Source organism: Oncorhynchus kisutch, linkage group LG28 (genome assembly GCF_002021735.2).
Source record: "Oncorhynchus kisutch isolate 150728-3 linkage group LG28, Okis_V2, whole genome shotgun sequence".
Classification (NCBI taxonomy): Eukaryota; Metazoa; Chordata; class Actinopteri; order Salmoniformes; family Salmonidae; genus Oncorhynchus; species Oncorhynchus kisutch.
Window position 1 is genome coordinate 31,378,555 of NC_034201.2, and position 18,220 is coordinate 31,396,774.

General features: G+C 42.4%; 1 protein-coding gene across 2 annotated transcripts; it reads left to right on the forward strand.

Annotated features, from left to right (window-relative positions):
* The first annotated feature begins 1,501 nt into the window (after window positions 1–1,501).
* LOC109872808 (heat shock cognate 70 kDa protein) lies at window positions 1,502–17,737 on the forward strand. 2 transcript variants are annotated; one of them, XM_020464156.2, is made up of 9 exons: window positions 1,502–1,721; window positions 14,473–14,682; window positions 14,884–15,089; window positions 15,187–15,339; window positions 15,581–16,136; window positions 16,357–16,559; window positions 16,786–16,984; window positions 17,094–17,326; window positions 17,427–17,737. In XM_020464156.2, exons 2-9 carry the CDS (start codon window positions 14,478–14,480, stop codon window positions 17,613–17,615), a joined length of 1,944 nt encoding a protein of 647 aa, XP_020319745.1. In that variant the 5' UTR covers window positions 1,502–1,721; window positions 14,473–14,477; the 3' UTR covers window positions 17,616–17,737. The 2 variants fall into 2 exon arrangements, with proteins under 2 accessions (XP_020319745.1, XP_020319746.1); XM_020464157.2 differs by lacking the exon at window positions 1,502–1,721 and adding an exon at window positions 13,999–14,174.
* Window positions 17,738–18,220: the final 483 nt, after the last annotated feature.

The following is an 18,220-nucleotide window of genomic DNA, read 5'->3' on the forward strand; positions in this document are numbered from 1 at the left end:
AACCGCCATAGGGGGGATCGAACCAGCGACTCTGTGGTTTTGGGGCAAATGAACTTCCACAGTGTGAGTCATAATACCCATAAAACCTAGCGGTCAAACAGGGAAATGGTTCCAATCATTTCCCCACCATTCAATATGGGGATTTTAGAAACACTTCAAATAAGGTCTGTGTTCCGTGTAGGCTTACCCGGACGTGGCGTTTTGATAACCGTGTAACTACAGGGTAAGCCTACATGACACACAGCCCTTATTTTAAGTGTTTCTAAAATTGCCTATGGGAAAAATTAATGGTGGAAAAACGATTGGAACCATTTCCCTGTTTGACCGCTAGGTTTTATGGGTATTATGACACCTGTGGAAGTTCATTTGCCCCAAAACCACAGAGTTGCTGGTTCGATCCCCCCTATGGCGGTTCCACTTCAATTTCTACACTGGTGACAGCAGTAATTTTTAGATTAGCTAGGTAAACTTTTATATATTAGGTAGGTAAATGTTTTATATTCGGTAAATAAATGTTTTATATTGTGTGTTTGCATTGATCTTACATTGACTGAAACTATTCTCTTCTTACAATATTATTTTTAATGGTTAGTTGAGCTGATCAGTCTTGGCCCAGCCCACCATTTTGTTAATATGTCATTTTAAAATGTTACAGGCCTTTGAAGAAGGTTCCTGTTTGCTTTTGTGCATGGGACACTTCTAGAGAGAGGGGGAATTGTGTAGCTTTCTGTGTAGTTACTCATATACTCTATAATGGGAGTATCAGCACAGGCAGTGCAACTGTCAAAAGACCTCAGGGCCACATGTTCAAATCCTGTTTTGGCTGTTCACTTTGAATTGATGAAATAGGTTGGCTAAAGGCTGACATACAGAGCCACCAGTAACATGTGACATTGTTACATTTCCTTCCTGGGAACATTTAGCCTAGAGGTAAGGCAGCAGGTAGCTTAGTGGTTAGAGTGTTGGGCCAGCAAAAGGTTTCTAGATCGAATCCCCGATGTCAAAATCTGTTGTTCTGCCCCTGAACAAGGCAGTTAACCCACTGTTCCTAGGCTGTCATTATAAGTAAGAATTTGTTCTTAACTGACTTGCCAGGTTAAATAAAGGTTAAATAAAACATTTAAATTAGTGGGGGCTGCTGAGGGGAAGATGGCTCATAATGGCTGGAACAGAATCAATGTGTTGATGCCACTCCATTCCAGCCATTATTATTAGTAGCCTCCACTGATGTAAATTTGGTTGTATATTGGCAGATGTAAAAGCACAGTTCAAACTACATTTCTGGGACTCCGATTTCAGTGGGTCAGTCCCAGTTAATTGATTAGGAAAGGTCTAGAATATTATCTTGCTATTTCCGGGGCTATATAAATATTCTGTCGACCTACGTTTTTCCCCCCAAGGAATTTATGTAACGCACGAAGTTTACTTCAACCAATCAGAGTTCAATGCGTTGAGGGAACGCGTACAGAAAAATTTAACTGATCCTAGTGCTGGTTGATTCCTTACGTGGCCATATAACGTATTCCGCATTGAACAATAGTGGCTACATTCTGATTGTAGATCAGTTTCAGTCTGCTAGAACATACTAGAAGTGCAACATTTCTTTTCACCGGCAGGTGAGGAGTTATTGGAAGAAGATATCCGGAAGAGGCTTCGTCTCATTCATCGGGTTGCGGAGACTGCGAACAGCCTTCATTCCGAATTGCGTCCATTATATCCAGGTAATTAAAGCAACAAAATGTTAATCTGTTACATCATTGTCAGTTATAGGCATATGTAATGTGACGTTTCCTACAATTGTTTCTTGGCTACCCATATTCACTTTTGTGTCAGTGTGTCCTTATAATTAGAATCCACATGTGTATACTTATTTGTTGATTTAAGATCATTTGATGTCTACATTGTTGTATTCACTGGGGGTTTATTCAACCATTCTCTGAGACGACAGCTAAGAGATGCCAGAGCAGTCTCTAGAAAATGTAATACGGTACCGGTGAAATGGCCGCAATGAATTGTAATGCGCATGGATGCGGAGCCAGCTGTACTGCAGTACTTACAGCGTTGTCCTTCAGAATCCCGGGTGGGGGAGGGTATAAAATGGTCGTGACTTGCGACAGATGAAATTTACCATTGAAATAGCGCGAGAGTTAGAACTTGATGTTTTGATACCAGCCAGCAATTTGGCGCTTTCCGTTGCTATGGCAATAGACAGCTCTAAACTGATTGACGACCACATTCATTAGTAATTAGGTCCTCAATCAGCTTAGAACTGCCCTAGAGCAGAGGTTCCCAAACTTTTTATACCCCTTCAAACATTCAACCTCCAGCTGCATACCCCCTCTAGCACCAGGGTCAGCACACTCTCAAATGTTGTTTTTTGCCATTGTTGTAAGCCTACCACACACACACTATATGATACATTTCTTAAACATAAGAATGAGTGTGAGTTGTTGTCACAACCCGGCTCGTGGGAAGTGACAAAGATCTCTTATTGGACCAGGGCACAAATAATAATGATCAATCATTTTGCTCTTTCGATGAACAAACCTTATTTGTTCATCAGAAATTATGAATAACTCACCACAGGTTAATGAGAAGGGTGTGCTTGAAAGGATGCACATAACTCCACAATGTTGGGTTGTATTAGAGAGAGTCTCAATCGTAAATCATTTCCCACACGCAGTCTGTGCCTGTATTTAGTTTTCATGCTAGTGAGGGCCGAGAATCCACTCTCACATAGGTACATTGTTGCAAAGGGTATCAGTGTCTTAACAGCATGACTTGCCAAGGCAGGATACTCTGAGCGCAGCCCAATCCAGAAGTCTGGCAGTGGCTTCTGATTAAATAACATTTTCACAGAACTGCTTGTTGCAATTTCGATGAGGCTCTCTTGTTCAGATATCGGTAAGTGGACTGGAGGCAGGGCATGAAAGGGATAACGAATCCAGTTGTTCATGTCGTCTGTTTCTGGAAAGTACCTGCGTAATTGCACACCCAGCTCACTCAGGTGCTTCGCTATATCACATTTGACATTGTCCGTAAGCTTGAGTTCATTTGCACACAAAAAAATCATACAATGATGGAAAGACCTGTATGTTCTCCTTGTTAATGCAGACAGAGAAGAGCTCCAACTTCTCAATCATAGTCTCAATTTTGTCCCGCACAAAGAATATAGCTGCAGAGAGTCCCTGTAATCCTAGATTCAGATCATTCAGGTGAGAAAAAACATCACCCAGATAGGCCAGTCGTGTGAGAAACTCGTCATCATGCAAGCGGTCAGACAAGTAAAAATGGTCAGTAAAGAAAACTTTAATCTTGTCTCTCAATTTAAAAAAAACGTGTCAATACTTTGCCCCTTGATAACCAGCGCACTTCTATATGTTGTAAAAGTGTTACATGGTCGCTGCCCATATCATTGCATAATGCAGAAAATACACGAGTTCAGGGGCCTTGCTTTAACAAAGATAATATTTCACTGTAGTGTCCAAAACGTCTTTCAAGCTGTCAGGCATTCCACTATGTCTCCTTGTCATGGCTTTTGCGCCATCAGTACAGATACCAACACATATTGACCACCAAAGTCCAATTTATGTCACAAAGCTGTCCAGTACTTAAAAAAATTACACTCTTGTTGTCCTGGTTTCCAGTGGTTTGCAGAAGAGGATGTCTTCCTTAATTGACCCTCCATAAACGTAATGGGCCTATACCAGGAGCTGTGCCAGGCCCGCTAAATCTGTTGACTCATCAGTCTGTAACGCACAGAATTTTCCTCAATCAGCCTCCCGAGAAATTATCTTCAGCGAGACTGGGGTTCGGCAGGTCCTTAAGGCCTAATGTGGCTCCGCTCTACTCATAGAACTGGAGTTACAACTCCGGTAACTATCGTTCTATATCGTGGAGCTCAACGCTCCAAAATGTGCTCCCTGTCAAGCCTAACTCTTCCCACTTAATGAACAGGTCGGGCCCAGCAATGGCTACGACCAAATCCCGCAGTACTGTAACACACTGTGAAAACAGACTGTGTCACAATGTACTGCGTCCTCGGTCTAATCCACCCTACTCAGTCTAAAGGCATAGCCAATGACTAGTGGGTAGATAAACATAATGAGTCATACTAATCTGTACCCGTGGATAGATGAGCTCAAAACTGTCAATACTAAAGATTAGTCTAAAAGTACTGTAACACCAGTTACAGAAACTATATCCCTAATCCTTCTGCGCAAACACAGTCATAGACTTGTGAGCAGGATACAACACATGACTCTACTGTGCTACACCCCCAGCCAGGAGTCATGTCATGTAGTTATTCTAATAGGAGAAAGCGGACCTGATGGAAACCCTGTCCATTGATCCTGCGTTTCCCGCCTTCCCACCAGCAAAGCTGAGTATAGGCTGAACCAATTTAGAAGACCTACTCACTGATTTCTCAGTGTAACCCGCCACACTCAATCCATAGGCAAAGCCAATGATTCGTGAGCAGATCATAGAATATGGGCCACCTACTCTGCATCAGCAGATAGATGATACCTTAATATTCTATCAAATTTAGTGACCGGTTTAATAGTAAAGTAATACTAGTTACAACACTATTTCACTCATCACTCCTCCCCAACACAGTGGGCACTGGTGGGTAGTCTCGACATTCCCTGTACTGACAGTGTCAGACAAAGGTCATGTCGCACGCCTCTCTCCTTGACAAAAAGAGCAGACCTAATGGGAAACCTGCCCAATCGTCCTGCATCTTTTCTTAATTCAAGTTCTCACTTCATCCATGCTGAGTACAGAATGAGCTAGAGAGTTATACGACATGTCTAACAGGTAGAATCGGATAAAAGGAGACAGTGACGCCCACGGAGCCGCTGCACAAACATCCTCTACCCCAGTTCCTCTAAAAAGGGCCGTAGACGCCGCTACTCCACGAGTTGAGTGGGCTCTTATTCCCTGAGGCAGTGGCCACCCTGCCACCTCATAAGCCGTCTCATTGCCTTCACAAAGCCAATGAGACAGCCGCTGTTTTGAAAGTGGTCTACCCAGTGTACTAGCACTGTGACACACAAATAGCTGAAGTGATGACCTAATCGTCGCTGTGCATTACACGTAGCACGCCAAGGCGCGCACTGGGCACAGGCGATGAAGCCTCTCCTCTTTCCACTCCACATGAGGGGTGCTCAACGGTCTGTGACCTATAAAAGTTCTTACTAACCTTCAGCATAAATGCAGGGTTAGGACGTAACACCGCTCTGCTCAGATCGCCGTTAATGGCAAGGCAGTCGGGTCTCGTCGAAAGAGCACCCAAATCACTGACGCGCTTGGCCGTAGTCAAATCAAGCAACAGTGCCGTCTTCAGAGAACATCTTGAGGGGGATTTGAGTACCAAAGTTATATCCCACTGGGGCAGCGTGGCTCTAGGCATTGGCCTAAGCTGCTGCGTTCCCAATAGAAACCGTTTCACTAGAGGGTGACAAGACGATGTCTCTGCCAAACCCATCATGACAAGCTGAAATTGCTGCCGCGAACACGTTAATGGTGGTGGGTGAGCGCTGTTTGTGAAACATGAACTGTAGGAAAGGGAGCACGCCCTTGACATGACAGCACACAGGTTCCACATTCTCTGTGGCAGTTTTTTTTTCAATCTTGGTCAGGAGAGTGGATTTTTCCAGATAAAAACCCAGACACTTCCCAACATCCTCGTCTTCTCTAGAGGCGCCATCATCATATGACGCCTCAGAACCTGAGGCTAACACAGACATGGTGTCCTCTAGAGGGAGATCTACCCTGAAATGCCCACCGCTGCTTCCTCTCCTTTAAGAAAGGAGGGATCTGTGAGGCTGCCCCTAGCACGCTGTGAACCTAAGCACACAAAACATAAGTTGTGCAGGGCCATAGCCGCCATAGTGGATCAGCGACACTGAGCTCTTAAAAGAGCTTTTGGGGTGGAAAATGCGTGCTCATTGAAGGATGATGTCGAGACCAGGAGATCGACAGCGGGTTCGTCCTGAGACTTCTCTCTTCTCTTCTAGGCTTCTTCAGGCCAGTCCTGTCGCTGAAGATAATGGGAGGCTGATTGAGGGGAAGAGTCCCCTTATATAGGGACACCTGTACTCCTATTGACTGCAGGTGTGTGTATAATTTCTCAGGCTATTCACTACCTAGGCAGCGGGGTAAACCACGAGGAGCAGAGCTCCACGATATAGAACATCTCCTGCCAACACCTCATTTGGCCGCCTTTCGTTCCAGTACTCTGCTGCCTGTGACTGGAACGAATTGCAAAAATCGCTGAAGTTGGAGACTTTCATCTCCCTCACCAACTTCAAACATCAGCTATCTGAGCAGCTAACCGATCGCTGCAGCTGTACATAGTCTATTGGTAAATAGCCCACCCTTTTCACCTACCTCATCCCCGTACTGTTTTTATTTATTTACTTTTCTGCTCTTCTGCACACCAATATCTCTACCTGTACATGACCATCTGATCTTTTATCACTCCAGTGTTAATCTGCAAAATTGTAATTATTTGCCTACCTCCTCATGCCTTTTGCACACATTGTATATAGACCCCCCCTTCGTTTTCTACTGTGTTATTGACTTGTTAATTGTTTGTTGTATGCTCACACTGCTATGCTTTATCTTGGCCAGGTCGCAGTTGCAAATGAGAACTTGTTCTCAACTAGCCTACCTGGTTAAATAAAGGTGAAATAAAAAAATAAAATAAAAAATGTCACTGATGTGTTGTGAAACAGTGTTGTTTGATGGAGGCATTGTCTGTATAGGTTTTTGGGCCTTTTCCCCCAACATTGTCCCAGCCGCATATCCGCGGCAGCAGGAGGAATTAAGTCCTTCAAATAGTATGGGATTTGCCTGTCCTAGCCACTCGGTAGCTCACCATATAAGACGCTTCTAGCCCCTTCTTATTAATGGTATCTGTTGCTTCTATACGTCTTACTACTCGAAAGTCGTCTTTATTGTTGCTCCAAAACCCCCGGTGGCTTAATTTTCAAATGGTCATGTTTTGTTTCTAAATGTCTGCGCAATAGTGAAGGTTTCCAGCAAGAGAGTAACGGTTAATGTGATTGGATGTTATTTATTTGACTAGGCTACCTGTATTTGACATTGTGTTGTTATTTCGCTGAACACTAGATGGTTTAATTTTATTTTTGGCAATGAAACGAGGCTACTCAGGCAAGAAAAAAACCTCACCCAAATGTGAATCACATTTTTATTTGGCGTACTCCGATGGCATTGGGCGTACCCCAGTTTGGGAATACCTGCCCTCGAGGCACCAGAACATCACATTTAACATTTTGAAGATTGTTCCACAAATAAGGTGCAAGAAAACAGATCGCTGATTTACCTAACTCAGTAGAGACAGAATTTTCAGAGTTGGCCATCCCTGAGACCAGGTGTGGTAACTCGTATGTCTAAAGTTTAGTAATGATGTTAGGTACAGTGGGACTTTTTGCAAAAGGGCTTTATAAATGCAAAAATGGTAATGTATCAACCTACGTGACATCAAAGAGGGCCAACCAACTTTCTGGTAGAAAATGCAGTGATGAGTACTAAAATTGGCACCGTAATAAAATGTAGTGTAACCGCATCTACCCGCTTTAATGAAGTGTGGCAGCTGCGTTCATAAAGATGTCGCCATAGTCTAGGACCGAGAGGAACGTTGACTGAATAATCTGCGTTCTACTATTTAGCGAAAGGCAGGACCTATTTCTATAGAATAAGCCCATTTTTATTCTCCGCTTCTTAGCAAACTAATCAATCTGCTTTTTAAAAGACAGCTTTTCATCTATCAATACTGTATGCCAATATATTTGCAAGCATGGACACGATCAAGTACATATTGTTAAATCAGACTTATTTTTATGGGCTCCAGAGAAGAACATATACTTAGTTTTACCTGCATTCAGCACTAATTTCAGGTCAATCAAGCTTTTCTATAATACAATGATGACAGACTGTAGTTCAGCTAGAGCCTGGTCAACTGTGGGGGCAATAGCATACACAACAGTATCATCGGCATACAAGTGCAGGCTACATTTTTATTTATTTTTTACATTCGATATTCTTAATGTAAATAGTAAAAAGTACAGGACCCGGAATTGACCCCTGCGGGACATCTTTCGTAATATCCAGGAAATCTGTTTGAACACCATCAGTAGATATACATTGAGTTTCATCTGTCAAGTAATTTTAAAACCAGTTACATGCAGCCTGGTCGAGACCAATTGAGGAAAGCATCCGAATTAGCAGTGACTGATCAACAGTATCGAAAGCCAATGAAGAGGGCAGCACAATGTTGACTTTATACTTTTAACTATAGACTCCTCATTCATTTGTAATGACAGCTAGGTAGTATTCATATGGGATGTAAGTGACATGCCAATTTAGCTAATGTCGCTTCCATCAGGAAGCACGATGACAAGCTGGTGGGAATGACTAATTCACTAATAACAGTGTGGGAGGTAGTTGGGCTAGAGTAGCCAATATTAGGTTGACAGTCACAGTAAGCACACTCAGGGCCGGCCCGCACATTAGGCAGGATTACGCGGCTGCCTAATTGACACACAACCTCACATAATTCTGCCCAAAAACAATGACCATTTCTCTCAACCAGTGGTATATAGGATTTTTAGGGGAGCGCTGATTCCGCCCTTTGATGAGCAGTACCCACTTTGTCAAAGGCAGGAGTGTAAAATATTTTGCATGTCCATTCCCTGCGCGCCTCTCCACGGTGCTGTTGGAGATGCATCGCTGTGGCGCTCCACCAACATTCTGTTAAAAAAACATCTAACTTAAGCTATTTCTGCTACATAATTTCTGGTATAAAAAAGAATGTGGACTTTTCTGTAGCCTACAGGCTGGAGATAGAATGTATGACAATGTAATGAGAAGGACACTTTTTACGTCATGCGTGTTTCTCCGATCAAATAGCCTAACCTAAATGGCGCCTAATCAAATTAAAAATACACTGACATGTTAACACACCTAGCTTCGATGCAACCAAGAATGTACTGGACTCGTGGTTGCATCGACGCTAACAAACAGCATATCATAAAAGCAAGACAGGTCAAAGTAAAATGGACAACATGGAATGGACAATCAGGCTAATCACAACTGCAGTCCAGGAGTTTCACCCTGTGTGCTAAATGTGTCATGATCAGTGGTTTCCAGTTTGTATCTGTCAATTTTTGATGAGCTGATCATAGCGAAAAATAATATACTACTGCATTTCCTGCTGTAGGCTAAACACATTGCAAATAGAGTACCACAGTATGAATCATAATACCCATAAAACCTAGTGGTCAAACAAGGAAATGGTTCCAATCGTTTTTCCACCATACATTTTTCCCTGTAGGGGAGTTTAGAAACACTTAAAATAAGGACTGTGTTTCATGTAGGCTTACCCTGGTGTGATATTTTGATAATCATGTAAATCTCTCCAAGACAAGGTGACTTATCAATATATTTGCCTGCATTTTTACATTTACATTTTAGTCATTGAGAGTGACTTACATTAGTGAGTTCATACATTTGAATACTTTTTTCATACTGGTCCCCCATGGGAATTGAAACCTCAACGGTGGTGCTGTGAGCGCCATGCTTTACCAACTGAGTTACACAGGACTGAATAAATTGGCTATATTTCTTTAAGTTGACAATTCTGTGAACTGTCTTGTGCAAGTTTTAAATTGACACAATACCTGTTAGTAAAGGTGTCAGCTAGAGATGACTTTCAGGAGCTTGCAGGGATTTTTTTTGTCCCAGTCTCAAATCTCTTGAAGACTGAAACCGGTTTCCCTCAAGAATTTCCCTGTATTTAGCGCCATCCATCATTTCTTCAATTCTGACCAGTTTCCCAGTCCCTGCCGATGAAAAACATACCAACATTCTTCACTGTGTGGATGGTGTTCTCGGGGTGATGAGAGGTGTTGGGTTTGCGCCAGACATAGCGTTTTCCTTGATGACCAAAAGGCTACATTTGTCTCATCTAACCAGAGTACCTTCTTCCATATGTTTGAGGAGTCTCCCACATGCCTTCTGGCAAACACCGAACGTGTTTGCTTATTTTTTCTTTAAGCAATGGCTTTTTTCAAGACACTCATCTGTAAAGCCCAGCTCTGTAGGTTGCCTTTTTAAAAGGAGACCATGTAAATCTTTTATATTTATCTGTGTGCTTTCCCCATGCTTGCAAGTAGTTCACAGCCACAGTGAGGAATGATTGGGATGTTTTGAGAAAGCTCTCTTTAGACATGGCTCTATTTTCCTCTAGCTCTCTCAGAAGTCCTCTGACCAAAACTGGAATGAAGTTGTCGTCACGTCTTGCAGTCAATTTTGCTTCAACGTTCCCAGAATTTCAGCTGACTCCACAGCACAGCGGTCCTGGCCTTCAAGCATCTTGATCGTGTCACTGAATACGGGCAGGTTTCCATGGACAAAGGACAGCCAAACTTGAGTCAGTGGATCTTGAAACATTGTTCGCAGGACAACAGGGTATTTGTCTTAAATATTTCAATGGCACATACATTTTCATCACTCGTTCTAGAGCAGGGAGCATGGACAGTCAGCAAACATTGCTGTGTCCTAAAATGATACTCCTGGCCAACAAACTCACAGAAGCTCTTCAGTTTTTCTACTCTGACAGTGAAAATAGGAAAATATCTTTGTTAGCAGGTACTCAACATCAAGGGGTATCATATCCAAGCTGTTCTGGCCATGTTATGAATGATGTGGGCAGGACAACCTAACCCAATCACCTCCTGCTGCAGAGCATTTTTAACTTTGGTATGGACATTGATCCTCCCCAGCCTATTCGGTCCTCCAAAGTTGGTATTTGTGTTGTCGGCAGGGAATTCCACGACTTTGTTTTCCAGGTTACATTTTTGGATGACCACCAGGACCTCAGATGCAATTTCCTCTGCAATTTGCTTCCTCTGCTTTTCCACAGCAGTTTTCTCTTAAACTAGCGCAAGCAAGTAACGTTAGTTAGTAGAAGACGATTGAATGAAGTTGCTATAGCGAGCAGCCCCATCTGTTGGCCAAAACAAGCACAACACGATTGAGACATCAACCGGTAGGCTCCTGCCTGGTCTTTCTTGCCACGTAAAATATTATTTCACTTCGCGGTCTGTTTTTAACGCACAGTTAAAAACGGGGACAGCTCCAGCCGGGGACAGGCCACCAAAAACGGGTCTGGTCACCCTAGCTAACAAACAACTTTAACAATGCATTTGAGAGACAAGTGTTCATTGTGCTAATTTATTTATGTTTTCAATAAACATTGGAGACTAAATATAGTTTGCATGTTGTCAATAATCTAAGCCAACCCTGTTTGTTTTGCCTCATAGTTGCGCATGTCTTTGTTTTGTTGCTAAACAACCAGCCTGTCTATAGGAGGGCACAATTTCTTTGGCCAGTCTAGGGTGGCAGAACAGCCAGGACTGGGCCTGAGCACACGCATGCAACAGTACACCCATCATCAACTCTTTCATCGAAAATAAACAATCATACATTTTATTAACTGAGAATGTACAATTACTTTGTGTAAAGCTAACAGTTAAATATGACTCATTCATCCTCTGGCTTCAAAGTGTTAAATCCAACTCTTGCGGTAGTTCAATTGTAAATCCCGTCTGTCGCTGTATTGCATCTAGTCACAACCGTGCAAAGCACGTGCCTCCCCAGATGGTCAGGGATCATCCCAGATAAAGATAAATCGCATTTGCGAACCACACCAAACTGGGTGAAAGTGCAATGATGCAATTGCCAAGGCAAGACACATTCTGACATTTGATTGTGTAACATAATAGTAGGCTAAATAGTGTTGATGGTGTTCACTGTAGTATAATTTATAGGTTCAGAGATGAAAAAAGCACCCCAGATGATTTTGTGTGTACTCCTAATAGCTTGAGTGCCATTACCCACAGCCCTATGGGTTTGTATGCCCTTGGAAATTCCCTGCTGTCTCAATGTGTCAACCTCTGCTACATGGTGAATTTCCCATGGGACTGCAGTAGCATAGTCTTTACAGTAGTAAGGCAGCGCACCATGTATACCTCTTGCCTTGCCTAAGATGGCTGCCTGGCCCATCCAATGCCAGCCCATACATGAATGGCGAAGATGCATAAAGATGGCAGCCCCCATGTACTTACCACAAATGCCTCGTTTGCTAAGTTCACCATATTGTACATTGCTCACCGTTAAAGAATTGTAAAGGCATTACATGATTCAAATTCAAGCTCCAAGACAGCAGCAAATTGAAAAAACAAAAAAGTAGATTGTGCTGATTGGTTCAATTTGCCAGTTTAAGAACTTTGTGGGAAGTAATAAAAACAAGGATGTCATTTCCAATAGTACCTCTATTTTTTTCGGCACTCAGCAAATTTCAGGTTTGCTGAGCACACCTTAAACGTGATAATTCTGTGCAACTTCCGGCATGTGTTTACTGTGAACATTGAGGCTTTAATCGCTTTAAGTTAGTTTTAACAGTGACCACATAGGCTATTGTGAATATTTGATCAAAGTGTAGGCCTACCAGAGTGGCCTACCATCAAAACAAAAAATGCATCCCATAACATTTTAACATGGAAATAGCTGTTCTATCATTCACCTACAGTAGCAGCAAGTGTGTGTTGTTCAATGTAGGCCTACATTTCATGAGATGTAAAAAAACAAAACATGGAGGGCTTGTCATGAACCTGTTTATCCACTTGTCCTGAAAATGTTGTTGTTTGATGCAATAAACCACTTTACAAAATAACATTCATTATTATTCCCATACCATTATTACAAGGAATCAGACAAATGCTATCCTCTTCCTATTGGCTACTTAGCTTATGCAGTAAACACAGTCCAGTTCAAAGTGAACAGCACAGATCCATATATGGCTATTTACATATAGGCCAACTGCAGTTCTGATAGGTTATGGTGCGCCGGTCTATGTAAAGTATGTGCCTGAGTCGTGCTTGTCAATGCAGTAGAATCCTACTCCGATGTGTTCTGCCTACAAGAAAATCTCTTGCATAGTTTGCTTTGTTTCGGTATGTTACATTGGAAGTGGCTAATATTGTGTTGATTCACAATTCCCACGGTAGAGTGAAACGTTGATAGTGTTAATTAAAGGAGGAAACTGAGTGAAGTTCAATCAATTCTCTGCACACGCTGATATTTCTTCTGCACTGCAGTCCAAGAGGAGCTGCGTGCAGTTTAGTAGGAACATTGTTCATATCTGAATTTCTCTATTTATGCACCTTTGCCATCAGTTTAAAGAGCGACTGTCCCTAAAAAGCAACTTCTCATTTTGAAAATGGCCTATGCGGCATCAATATGTGCAGATACATTTATTCTAGTGTCAAAATTGACTACGAAGTTTAAATAGGAAAATGTTGGTCATAAAGTATGTCTCGTACAAAACAGAGATTTGCAAGATGATAGGAAAACAAAATTGTCATGGAATGAATAGTACCATAACAGTTTTCCATGGGCTGTGTTTATTTTAATCTTGCCCAAATTCCCACAACTTGCAGAACCCAAGTAATCATCAATTCAGAACTCATATCACAATGCAAATGGTCAATTTGGTTGACATTCGATATCACAATGGGGCTAGTTAGGGACCATCAGTAAATTACACAGTGTACATGGAACAATAATTTAATTTAAAAGGTCAATAGCTCCAAATTTCAATGACTTAACCTTAAACCAACTATAAATTGTAGAACTTAATTTATAAATATTGAAAGCATTCGATGAGACAACTAAAAGATGTGCAACATGAAAATATTGTCCCTTTTTACATTGTGTACTTTGACGGCCCCTAACTATCCCCAGACATACGCTATCCAAAGTAAAACCAACTTTGCCACGGTCGCACACCAGCCGACTGAAGCTAATTGGCTTAATAATTTGGCTAACTCTTTCCACCTGTGTACACACAGGAAACACCCACATCAAGCCACACCACAAAACAAACTCTCCTTTGAATTCTGTCAAGGCCGTTAGCATTTTTTTAATGAACCAAATCTAAAACAAGGCCAAATCAGGAAGTGCAGTCGCCCTTTAAATGAAACTGAAGGCCTAAGACTTTTTTGGAACTGGATTAGTCACCGTTCTTAGGAATTGAATTTCAACACAACGAGTTGGCATATTTCTCCATTAAGGAAGTTGCACATGTAATCTATGGTGGCTACGTTTACCCAGGCAGCCCAATTCAGATTTTTTTCCTACTTATTTTTTTTTACTAATCTGATCAGCTTTGAAAAATATATTGTCACATCAGAGCTGATCTGATTGGTCAAAAGACCAATTTGTTAAAAAAAATAACAGAATTGGGCTGCCTGTGTAAATACAGACACAGTGATGCATAAACTACAGTCCAAAGTCTCTATGGGTCACTTTACCTTGAGTGATGATGACTGCCACCTATTGGAAAGACTTTTCTCATCATTAAATATTTATCTGTTTTCACAGCAACTATGTCTAAGGGAACAGCAGTTGGCATTGATCTCGGGACCACTTACTCCTGCGTGGGTGTGTTCCAGCATGGTAAGGTTGAAATCATTGCCAACGACCAGGGTAACAGGACCACACCAAGCTACGTTGCCTTCACTGACTCTGAGAGGCTCATCGGTGATGCTGCCAAGAATCAGGTTGCCATGAACCCCTGCAACACAGTGTTCGGTAGGTTTATGTATTGCAATGGTGATTATTGGTAGATGTTTGTAAAGGTGTGATGCAGTTTATTCTTGCCATTTGTAGTTTCCACCAGAGGTTTTCTAACCTTCCTTGGATGTCTGAGTGAGAAACCAAAGATCAACTGCTATGATCGGAGTATGTCTATAATGCAACCGTTTTAACATACTTTTTATTTGCGTATTCCAGATGCTAAGCGTTTGATTGGTAGAAGATTTGAGGACACTGTGGTTCAGTCTGACATGAAACACTGGCCTTTCAATGTCATCAGCGATAGCGGACGCCCCAAAGTGGAGGTTGAATACAAAGGCGAGACCAAGAGCTTCTACCCTGAGGAAATCTCCTCCATGGTGTTGGTCAAGATGAAGGAGATTGCAGAGGCCTACCTTGGGAAGGTGAGTTTGAGTTGCATTGCAGTCTATTTCAGATTTTTATTGACAGTTAGTCTATTCATTCACAACTTCTTCTTTTTTTCTACCCTCATTTTTGCAGACTGTATCAAATGCGGTTGTAACAGTGCCAGCTTACTTTAACGACTCTCAGCGCCAAGCAACCAAAGACGCTGGAACAATCTCTGGTCTGAATGTTCTGCGAATCATCAATGAGCCAACCGCTGCCGCTATTGCTTATGGCTTGGACAAGAAGGTGAGAGACATATATATATTTTTAGAGCTCAGGAAGGTCTATTGAAATAATAATTTGATTTGGACAAACTAGATTTAAATCGCTATGATGAAGTTTATTCCTGCCATTAAGTTCTCTATATATATATATATCACACAGACGCACTGTACATGAGAATATTTTTGTATGTATATATAGATCTCTCTCTCTCTAGCTAGCCATGTGTCATACCATTTAAATATTGAACATTCTTCTGTTTCAGGTTGGTGCTGAAAGAAATGTCCTTATCTTTGATCTGGGTGGCGGCACCTTTGATGTGTCCATCCTGACCATTGAGGATGGCATCTTTGAGGTCAAGTCCACTGCTGGAGACACCCATCTGGGTGGAGAAGACTTTGACAACCGCATGGTCAACCACTTCATCGCAGAGTTCAAACGAAAGTACAAGAAAGATATCAGTGACAACAAGAGAGCTGTTCGCCGTCTCCGTACCGCCTGTGAGAGGGCAAAGCGCACCCTGTCCTCCAGCACCCAGGCCAGCATCGAGATTGACTCTCTGTATGAGGGAATCGACTTCTACACCTCCATCACCAGAGCTCGTTTTGAGGAACTCAACGCAGACCTTTTCCGTGGCACCTTGGACCCAGTGGAGAAATCCCTCCGTGATGCCAAGATGGACAAGGCCCAGGTCCACGATATTGTCCTGGTCGGAGGCTCCACTCGTATCCCCAAGATCCAGAAATTGCTCCAAGATTTCTTCAACGGCAAAGAGCTCAACAAGAGCATCAACCCCGACGAGGCTGTGGCCTATGGCGCAGGTGGGTCACTGATCATCTTGTGTTCACTCTGTGGTCATTGGGCTGCTATAACTAGCCCTATCCTAATAGTTTAGCTGTGATTAAGTTTATTCCTGCCATTAGTACTCAAAAGACAAAAGATGGCCCAACACCTTCCTTTTTTAATGTCTGAGTAACAATGTTACTGTGGCTCTACAATTATGTTTTTACATGAGTCTAACCTCACCATTCCCTTTTACAGCTGTCCAGGCAGCCATCCTCTCAGGTGACAAGTCTGAAAATGTCCAGGACCTGCTTCTGCTGGATGTCACCCCCCTGTCCCTGGGTATTGAGACAGCTGGAGGTGTCATGACTGTCCTGATCAAACGTAACACCACCATCCCAACCAAGCAGACCCAGACCTTCACCACCTACTCAGACAACCAGCCTGGTGTGCTCATTCAGGTGAAAAGACCCTGCATAAAATGTACATTTCAGGGCAATGTTTCCTCATTCCTAAAGCCACTTGCTGTGATGAAGTTTACTCTTGCCATTCATAGTTGCCACCAGAGGTTGAAAGACAAAAGATGTCCCAATACCTTTGTTGGATGTCTAAGGGACTATTTAGTGAAATGTACTTCTCATTTGAAGACCATGTATGGTTTTAGCTAATATAGACTGTATCCTCCAGGTGTATGAGGGTGAGAGGGCCATGACCAAGGACAACAACCTGTTGGGCAAGTTTGAGTTGACTGGAATCCCCCCTGCACCTCGCGGTGTTCCTCAGATTGAGGTCACCTTCGACATTGATGCAAATGGCATCCTCAATGTCTCTGCCGTTGATAAGAGCACTGGCAAGGAGAACAAGATCACCATCACCAATGACAAAGGTAGACACAATAAAATGTGACCAAAGTGAAATGCTATTTACAATATGATGCCCACTTGGATAGTGAGAGTATCCTTAACTTAAGACTTTTTCTTTTTTTGTCTGACCAGGTCGCCTGAGCAAGGAGGACATTGAGCGCATGGTCCAGGAGGCTGAGAAGTACAAGTGTGAGGATGATGTGCAGCGTGACAAGGTTTCCTCCAAGAACTCCCTGGAATCCTACTCTTTCAACATGAAATCCACAGTGGAGGATGAGAAACTACAGGGCAAGATCAGTGACGAGGACAAGACGAAAATTCTGGACAAGTGCAATGAGATCATTGCCTGGCTGGATAAGAACCAGGTACAGTATGTTGCTGTGCCCATTAATTTAAACCAAGTTATTACCTATAACGTGTCAAGAAGGTAAATAAATCAATCTTAATCTGTCTATTTTTTCACAGACTGCGGAGAAGGAAGAGTATGAGCACCAGCAACAGGAGCTGGAGAAGGTGTGCAACCCCATCATCACCAAATTGTACCAGAGTGCCGGTGGTATGCCTGGTGGAATGCCTGGAGGCTTCTCAGGCTCTGGCGGTGCTGCTCCTGGAGGTGGTGGATCCTCAGGCCCCACCATCGAGGAAGTCGATTAAACCCAATGTCCCATCTCATCACTCTGTAAACACAAAGCATGTAACCCCAGTGTCCCAATCTGTAAATTTGGTCATTGGCTGAGTAATTTAAACTGATAAAAGCTGCTATGTGTGTTTTGAATTTTTTTTTTTTTTTTTTTTTTTTTTTTTTTTTTTTTTTTTTTTTTTTTACCTTTATTTAACCAGGCAAGTCAGTTAAGAACACATTCTTATTTTCAATGACGGCCTGGGAACAGTGGGTTAACTGCCTGTTCAGGGGCAGAACGACAGATTTGTACCTTGTCAGCTCGGGGGTTTGAACTCGCAACCTTCCGGTTACTAGTCCAATGCTCTAACCACTAGGCTACGCTGCCGCCCCTTGAATATGTACACTGACAAAACTATTGGGATTTTAAGGAAGAAGAGTTTGCCTGTCTATACATTTTGAGTCCTGGAGAATAAATTATTATTTATGTCACTAACCATGTTTCCATCCACAGTTTTTATGAGTAAAAAAATCACGATAGCTGTGATGGTAATGGCTAGTTTCGGTACAATTTTATAAATACCGACAGATAATTTGTTTGTTCGACATGGTGGGATCTTTTTGTGTCGGTAAATTTAAT